Source organism: Caloenas nicobarica, chromosome 27, assembly GCF_036013445.1.
Source record: "Caloenas nicobarica isolate bCalNic1 chromosome 27, bCalNic1.hap1, whole genome shotgun sequence".
Classification (NCBI taxonomy): domain Eukaryota; kingdom Metazoa; phylum Chordata; class Aves; order Columbiformes; family Columbidae; genus Caloenas; species Caloenas nicobarica.
In genome coordinates, this window is record NC_088271.1 from 4763812 (window position 1) to 4772421 (window position 8610).

The 8610-nt window shown below is 50.4% G+C and overlaps 1 protein-coding gene across 5 annotated transcripts; it reads left to right on the plus strand.

Moving 5' to 3' along the window:
- Positions 1–488: 488 nt before the first annotated feature.
- Positions 489–5850, plus strand: LOC135999048 (C-type lectin domain family 2 member E-like). Of its 5 annotated transcripts, none has more exons than XM_065652479.1 (7): positions 489–1321; positions 2099–2183; positions 3825–3954; positions 4394–4450; positions 4857–4949; positions 5051–5235; positions 5353–5850. In XM_065652479.1, exons 3-7 carry the CDS (start codon positions 3930–3932, stop codon positions 5401–5403), a joined length of 411 nt encoding a protein of 136 aa, XP_065508551.1. In that variant the 5' UTR covers positions 489–1321; positions 2099–2183; positions 3825–3929; the 3' UTR covers positions 5404–5850. The 5 variants fall into 5 exon arrangements, with proteins under 5 accessions (XP_065508551.1, XP_065508547.1, XP_065508546.1 ...); XM_065652475.1 differs by having other exon boundaries at positions 489–703; positions 1138–1321; positions 5051–5850; XM_065652474.1 differs by having other exon boundaries at positions 5051–5850.
- Positions 5851–8610: the final 2760 nt, after the last annotated feature.

The following is an 8610-nucleotide window of genomic DNA, read 5'->3' on the forward strand; positions in this document are numbered from 1 at the left end:
GGGTGGGAGGGGGCACGAGATGGGCCAACAGCAGGAGAGACACTTGGGAACGGGCCAGGATCAGGCCCTCGGTGGGGGCTGCGGTACTGACATTGCACATCAACCGTCTGCACCAATTACTTATGACATTAATTTGGCTCCGTGTGGTGTTTTCAAGCAAGTTTGCTCACGGGAGGGATGGAAGGAGCATCCTGCTGTTGCAGAGAAGCCTCCTCGTGCACACCCACCCTTGTGCACACTGTACCCATCCCTTTCTGCCCGGGGGGAGGATGAAAAAGAAATAAAGAAATCCCAAAGTAAACACGCAGCAAGTGAACTGCCACGAGGCAGCGCCTGGTCCAGAGCCCAAGGAGGGCGAACACCCAAACCCCAGTTTGCTGATCCGAGGAGGGGGACAGGGGACATGGACATGGGGGTGGCTGCAAGTCACTGCTCTCGCAGGGGACACGGGGAGGTTTGTTCACCCACCAGCCAGGTCGGGTTCGTCCCTAACAGCCCCACGGCTGCTTTCAGCTGCTTCTGGGGGGGATCAGGACTTGGGGGGCCCCAAGAGCCCCGTAACGCAGCCTTGGATGAGGGAACACACCCCTTTGCAGAAATGGGACATCCCCAGCTCCTCCTCCTGCCTGGAGCGTCTCCTACCACGATCAAAACACGAAATTTCTGCCAAAAAGAAGAGAAGAGAAACCAGCGTCTTTATCAGGTACAACCCCTCCTCCCCAGCACCACTTGCCCTTTCTTGATGATTTCTCTGCAATTATGATGTGGGTGGGGGAAATGTGGTATCACCGTCCCACTGTTGAGCCTATAAATAGTTTCGTTTGCTGCCTTTGGCACCCGCAGTAGCTTTGGTGACGTGTTTGCGGCTCATTTTTTGCGCTTACTGTGAAAAGGAACCCGCGTATTTCACGTGGGGAAGAGGCCTTGGCTGGGGAAGCGGCAAATATTCATTTGTAGGGACGGCAGGTGGGATCTGTCGCCTGGAAATCAGCCGTGTCGCTGTCATGGCCGGTGGGTACAAAAATGCTGACGATGGGCAGCGGTAGCTGCGGCGTGGGGGATGTCTTTGAGCTGATGCCATCTCTGCTGCCCACCCTCCCCTGTTGTTTCTTTTCTTGCTGGAATTCACTGAAGCAGCTGGTTTAATCTGGAAAAAGAGTGTGAGCGTATTTACTAAGGTCGGTGCAGAGGAGCTGGGGAAAGGAAAAAGCTGCAAAGGAGGAGGATACATCTCTGGCTCCATCCCCTCTTTTGTCCCCTGGAGGAGGACACAGCGGCACAGCCTGGAGCTCCGTGCTGGTGCCGGAGGGAGCAGGGGAAGGTCAGTAGCTTTACATTCTGCAGTTAAATTACATTGTCTTTGAGCCGCCCTGGTTTGTTTTGATGCTGCTGGGCTCGCAGCACTTCCTCTGGTGTTTATTTCCACGCATGACTGCTCGGAGTGGTGCATTACAACATGGAAAAAACCAAGTTTTTTGAGGTACTTAGTCATCACATCAGGGAAGAACCGCTATTGGTGCTGAATCGCATCCAGGCAACAACAGCACTTGCTCCTGCTGTACTCACAGCGTCCAGCCCTGGGCTCTCTTGTAGCTTTGCCCCAATTCTGCAAGTCCTGGTGGAGCCTGACCTGGGTTTGGAACGCGGCTGCTCCCCCAGGATCTCCCTTTGGGAGACACAGGAGAATGTGAAATATTAACTGAAAAAACAAACCAGAAGTGGTGATAAGAAAAGGTTCCTACGGCAACAATAATGATCAGAGAAGGGGTTTACCGCAGGAAGCAACGTGGAAGGGGTGGCTTTCAGCAGCTGCTTCGGGTTGTTTCAATTTGCTGGATTCTTGCTCCAGTACTACAGGTAGGGGATACATTTGGGGTTCAGGAGCACAGAGCATCCCTGCGTGGGTTTAAACCCCTCAGCTGGCTGGAGGCTGCGGGAATGGAGGGGGAGACCTGCAGTTATTTCTCTATTGTGGAGGAAAGAACAGGCAGTGGAAGTTGGTTTCCCTTATCTCTTATCTCTCATCTCATCTCATCTCATCTCTTATCTCTCATGTCTTATCTCATCTCTTATCTCTTATCTATCTCTCCTCTCCCAGCAGCTCCTGGAAACTGGAAACTGGAAGCTGGTTTGGACCAAGAAGCTGGTGTGGAAAAGCCCATTTTCCGCTGAGCATGCAGAGGGTGAGCTGGGAGCCTGCAGAGAAGTGAAATTTTCTTCTTTTTTTCTTTCTTTTTTTTTTTTCGGGTAAAAGCTGGATTTTTCTCTTGTTGCAGCAGTATTTGGGTGTTGTCAGACGAGGGATTCAGTCCTGTTTGCTGCGTGGATTTTTTAATCTCTCGGGCACCACATAAGAGCGCCTTTATTTCCATGTGCCACTGGCCGTATTTTCCTCCTACTGAGGCCATGGACTAGAACAATGTTCGCCTTTAATATTTTAGACATGCTTTTTGGTATGCAAAAGTCTTTTACTTCCCACAAGCCCAGTGTATTTGGGACTATTTTCTGATGATTTGGTTTCTCTGCTGTTCCTCACTTGGTGTTTTTGCTCCTCCTCGTCCATCACCTGCTGTTTTCCTCCAAAACTCACCAAGCTGCAGCCTGGAGCAGGAGTAATTTGGTGCTGGGGCCAGCAGCAAAATGCTACATCACTTCAACCCTATTCAAGATCAAATGTTTGAGGATTTAAAAAAAAAAAAAATTGATTCCTGGCTTTGCAAACACGTGAAGGTTGTTCTCACCTGGAACATACTTGATGCAAACAGAGTAAGATCCAAAGTGCAGGTGGAGATAATGTAAATGTTTTTACAGTGCCAACATTAAACAGGAACAGATGTCAGGGCTGTAGATACGATTTTAATAAACATAGAAGCTCTTTCTTATGGGAGTTGCAGCTGCCTGTGGCTTCAAGGGCTCGTTGACAACAGCATCTGTAGCTTTTTCTGTTTCACATTTTTTCTGTTTCTCTGAGAAAACATTTTCTCTGTTTCTTCTGCAAATATCTCCTGGGGGACTGGTTTTGCGTTTCTGAGGAGAGACCAAAATGTTTTTCCATGCGCTCTGGGAAAAGGCCACGTCCAGGAAAGGTCAGCAAGTAAAAGAGTTTAGAAAACCAGTTTGTAAGAACAACTGCCGAGGTTTAATTGCAAGGTGACAATAAACCATGGCACTCACCCCGCCTTTCTCCTTAGATAGGGGCCTCAGGTCTAGGATTTGCAGGCACGGCTGGCAGGGCGCTCTTCGGATGCCGGCCATGGTCGAAGAGAGCGAGGCCCTCGTGATCTCCCTCTTACACAGGGTGTATGACGCTTATGGGGTGGAAAACTCAGACGGTCAGTTTTAGTCACCTGTTCTGTCCGCCCCTCCTTGCAAATACGCCCCTCTCGTGACGGAACCTGCGAAATCTTATCAGTGTTCTTGGCTGTCATAGCAATAAATCTAAACACGAGCTTCTTCAGGATTCCACTGGCCACTCTTCTCTGTCTTGGAGCACAGTGTCTGAGAAACATGCAGGCAAAAATTGAGAAAAGTGCAGTTACTTTGAAGTACTTAGCTGAAAGGAAAATTCACTAAAAGAGAACTGGTCTTGTTTTTAACAAAACCGGGACAACGTCTTAAAAACATACGCTGTTGTGGGAGGTTTTGGGAAGCAACAATTCAGAGTGAACACAGGCTGGAACATGGAAAGAACAGGAGAGAAGGAGCTTTTAGAAAGAAGTGCTGTGACTGCAACACTGAGGTTTGGAGGGGATTATGAGTTTTGTCTGGTTGGTTGTTGTTGTTTTATTATCACTATTATTTTTTTATTTTATTTTTTATTTTAGTGACTGCAGGTGCACCCCGGCAAAGCCCCGGGCGGAGCAGGACCGGTGGAGCTGAGGGACACGCTCGTCCCCAGAGGGTCCGTCTGTCCCCTCCGCACACCAGGGATGGCAGAAGCTCTTAGTGGTGCAGGTACTTGAGCACCATCCCCTTTCCCAGAGGCTTTAAGAGCTGCCCTGGAGACGAGGGGGTGATTTCTGTGCTGGGGGACGGCGCTCAGATGGGTTTGAAGGACCATCCAGCAGCACGTGGGGTGACCTGAGGGTCCTGGCGCTGAAAACACCTTGGAGCTGAAGAAATGGGGACGTAATTGAGACAAAACCCCTCCAGGGCAAACAGAGCTGGCAGAAGCTGGTAAAATCAAGGCTGGTTTGGAAAAACAAAGCGAGTAATGGTGTTTTGAAGGCAGAAATCGTGTTTTCCTTCCTGCCGTGCATGTAAACCAGCTGGAGGGGAAATGAGAATGTCTTTCCCAGGAGAAAGACAGCCAAAGTTAGTAATTTTCTACTGAAGAACTTCACAGCATTAGCAGTAACTCTTTACATTTCATGAGCTTCTTGCTTTGGCACAGGCGAAGACCCGACGGCTGTAACGATGCTGCCGCAGCAGAGAGCAGAGCAAAGGACCAGTGAGCACCAGCCTTGTTATGGGGACACTGGGAGGCTGTGGCTGGGCCGAGTGTGACGTGGACAGCTAAAATTTAGGTTAAAATAGCTGGGGAGAGGGGCAGGAGGATGATGGAAGTAAAGCTGTTTGCAAGCTGCGGGAGGCACAGGGTGGCCCAAACGGTGGGTCTGGGGGACGGTGCCCATCTCTTGTGGTTGGGGTGGGATGGAGAGGATTCAGTGAGGTCAGACAGCCCTAAAAATCCTGGAGACTGATGAAAGCACTGGGATGCACCCCTGAACTGAGCCTGCACCCCACTGTACCCTCCATATGCTTTGTGGCCGTATTTAAAGGCGCCGAGTGGGAAACACAAGAGCTGCGGGAGCTGGGGCTGCTCTTCATGTCTCTTCCATGTGGTTTGTACCCAGGTTTTAGTCTTAAGTGCATTAAGGATCAAAAGGTCCCCATCGGGGTCACCGTGGTCGTAGCCGTGTTCCTTCTCACCATCATCGCGCTGGCGGGTAAGTGCCTGAGGATGGAGGTGCCAACCCCCACAGTCTTCCCCTCCCCTGGAGAAAACCCACCAGGTTGAGTCACCAGGATGTGTTCTGCTTCTTTCCAGTTAAGAGATGCCCATCCTGTCCATCCTGCCCCTCTCGCGTCCTTCCTGGCTGCCTGGAAAATGGCATTGGATACAGGGAAAAGTGCTTTTACTTTATTGAGGATGAAGCGGAGTGGAACAGGAGTCAGAGCTCATGCATTTCTCTCGGAGCACATTTGGCCACCATTGACAGCTGGGAGGAGCTGGTAATTGGGAAATTCCTGAGAACCGGTGTGTCAGCGGCTGTTGCCAAGTCGATTTGGGATTCCCTGGAGAGCGTAACATGAAGATACATATCTGATGTTGATTTTTTCCCACTCTAGCCTTTCCTCTTGCACTATGAGCATCCCTTCCACCACTGGATCGGTCTCTGAAGGGAAGACTCTGGACTTCAGAAATGGGTCAACGGGTCTCTCTTCAACACCTTGTACATCCCTTCTTCTTCTGGAGAACATAACCATGTCCTGGGCTGGGCTGGGTTGGAGATTGAATGCCAGAAGACACATATATATTTATTTACATATATATATATGTATAAAAATGTATCGCAGCACAAGCGTTTGCCTCGACGGGACCCTGCACCGGAGACATGGAGAGCACCGGGACGGCAATCAGCCTGGCGTTGTGCACTCGGACGCTGTGTTTCCAGTGACAATATTTATCTCTTTAGGGTGTTTTCCTCCCCAAAGTCCGAACCGGTACAACCACTGTCAGCTCAGCTGAAGTAGCACCTGTTTGCCTCTTGTTTTTCCAGCTGTTGGGGAAGCAGAACTGTTGGTAAACCTCTCCTCACCCCAAAAAATAATTTCCCCTCCCCACACCCCCATGTGTGTACTAATAAATAAAAAACGTCTGTTTCCTACAGAGCTAAAAAATATATACCTGCGTTACTGTGGCTCTGACAGCACCTCTGTGTGAAATATATTACAGCTGGGGCAAAAATCGTGCTGAAATTTCCCCATTTTTGCACTTTGCATTTGGGTATGTAATAGGAATAAGGGTTTAATTGCTTTTTTTCCCCCTCTCTTCTCCCTGTTTTGCAGCTGGGCTGCAGACACCGAGCCCCTGTTGCTCTGGTTTATATTTGCTCCTATGAGCGTCGCTGCCGCCTCCAGGGGGATTTCGGGAGCAGCCGGGTCTGTGCTGAGCATCGAGCTGGGAAATATTTCCCCTGGGATGGGGTTATTGGAACTTGCTGGTGAACTGGAGTGAGGGGCACTCACAAGGCTTCTTGTAACGTGGATCCATCCCACCAGCTCCACTCCTGCCCGCGCGTCTGGTTGATGCTCAGCCCCATCCAGGCTCCGGAGGTCTTTCTGCTTATCTCCCTGATGAAAGCCTGGGAGAGGAGAAGAGACTCAGAGCTGATCGCATGGCAAAGAGACCTGATCCTGCCCATGAGGGTCTGGTCTGGGATGAGCCTGGCACATCCCAGTTGCAGACTGGGGGCTGGAGGGGTTGGTGGGTGCTTTGGGAGAGATGGGAGTGTGGTCTGGAGGTGATGGGCAGGGCTGGAGACATTCAAACCCGCCTGGACACAATGCTGTGTGATCTGCTCTGGTGACCCTGTGTCAGCAGGTGGATTGGACTGGATGATCTCCCGAGGTCCCTTCAACCCCAACCAGCCTGGGATGCTCTGTGTATGATTCGGTGAAGCAGTGTTTTTTGGGGTGACAGAGGAGCCTGGAAGCTCATTTCTGTATTTGCCCTTTTCCCTTAACCTCACCTAAGCTCTGATTTATGTTTTGAGGCTTTTTTTCCCCTTGAAATCACAGAATCATTTTGGTTGGAAAACACCCTCAAGCTCATCAAGAAAGAAGAAATTGTTCCCCAGATCCAACCTCAACCTCCCCTGGTGCAACTTGAGACCGCACCCAACAAATTCACTCACCGGGAAGCTTCGCGCAGGCGCCGGGAGCCGAGCGCGGTGGCACCTCTGGCTTGGCGTAGACGGTGGTCAGCGCCATGGCCGGTCCCTGCCTTCGCGGCATTAAGATTTAGACATAGGGGGTTTTTTTGTCCCCCCCAGAGCAAAAGCGAGCTCAGAGACCAGCAGCAGTGGTGGTTCTGTGGCTGGAGTCACAGCTAAAACCCCACACCCATCGTCGTGTCCCGGCTGTCACGTCCCCCGCTTCGCGCTCTGCTCTTCCGCTGGCTGCACCAGCCCACAAAGAGCTGCTTCTGAACGCACAGCTGCTTCTTCCAGGTGTTGAAGCAACTTGGGGGGAGAAAGGGAGGTATCTGAAGGTCTTTACCCATTGGGGAAAGCAGGTTCCTCCTCCTCCTGGTGCCAGAGACAGGCTGGTGCTGGCACATACTAATATAAATATATGTATATCTAGATATTTCTTGATTTCCTACCTGCTTTTCACCAGCAGCAGAGAGCAAGGATGTGACTCACTTGCAATTTGCAGGGTGCTGGTTGATTTGGGGTTTGTCTTATTTTTAGCAGCTCTTTGGGTCTTGGCGCTGCTCCCACAGGTGAGAAAAGCAGAGCTGGTGATGCGGGAAACATCAAACCTGTTGCAACCAGCCACAGAAATGACAATTGGCTTGTTCAGTCTTTCTAGGGGCAAATTTGCAGAGGATCCATGTGGTTCCGTGCTCCTGCGAATGCTGAGAATGCAGCATTAAAAATCCTCTCTGGGAAAGGAGGTGACATGAAAAAGGAGAGATGTTCCCTCCCAAAAAATAAAGGACAAGGTACAACATGCATTTTGCTTTCAGGGTGGGATTTGGCTCATTAAGTGTTGGATCTTGTGGTTGATCCCCTGCTTTAGCTGCTTACGGGGAGATACATCACCCCCTCTCTTTTCCCCCTTGCTCTTTTCATCTTATCTTGCTTTGTCATTCTTTCTGTCTTTCTTCTTTCTGTCTTTCTTGTCCCTTCCCAAGCCGATGCGTTTTTAGCACAGGACAAAAGTGCTCCATTGAGCTCCAAATATCTGGGTTCATGTCATAAAGTTCTTACTGACCTCTGCAAAAGGAACCTGAAAAAAAACAAACCCAAAACAACACAAACCCCCAAAAACCCCAAACAAACAACAAAACTCAATGCAAACCACAAAACTGATTATTTATTATATGTGCAGCCCAAAGCAATTTCTGAGGGTACATAGGCAACTAACTTGCAGGGACCCTCAGCATCACATCAAACACTCTGTACTTGTGTTTCTCCTCTATTTCTCTTAAGGGCGAGGAACAAGCTCACGAAACTTTCCCCTACTCATCTTAGACCTGAAAAAGCCGCGTACAACCACGTTCTAGCTGGGTTCTGCTCTCTCGCAGACAAATTGGCTGAATTAAGATCTCAAGGTTCCCCGGGAGATCGTTCATTTACAACAACCGCTTCCAAAGTCTTGACAGACCATCAGAACCTGGATATGTGGTGACCTGGAGGCCACGGAGCGGCTGGCGGATCCCTCGATCTGCTGCGATCGGTGCCCACAAACCAAACGCGCGGATCCCGGGTTGTGTCGGGGATCTCCGGGAAGAGACGTCCCAGGGCTGGAGCTGCCTGGGGAGAAAATGAGCCAAAGCTCCGACGTCGGCCCAGACACAACAGCCCCACCAGCTGCAGC

Bases quoted from the DNA above. Each gene is read 5' to 3' on its own strand.
- LOC135999048 (XM_065652474.1), top strand. From the start codon at position 3,930: ATGGCAGAAGCTCTTAGTGGTGCAG. The intron at 3,955-4,393 runs GTACTTGAGCAC...GCTTTGGCACAG, and splicing joins AGAAGCTCTTAGTGGTGCAG to GCGAAGACCCGACGGCTGTA. The intron at 4,950-5,050 runs GTAAGTGCCTGA...GCTTCTTTCCAG, and splicing joins CACCATCATCGCGCTGGCGG to TTAAGAGATGCCCATCCTGT.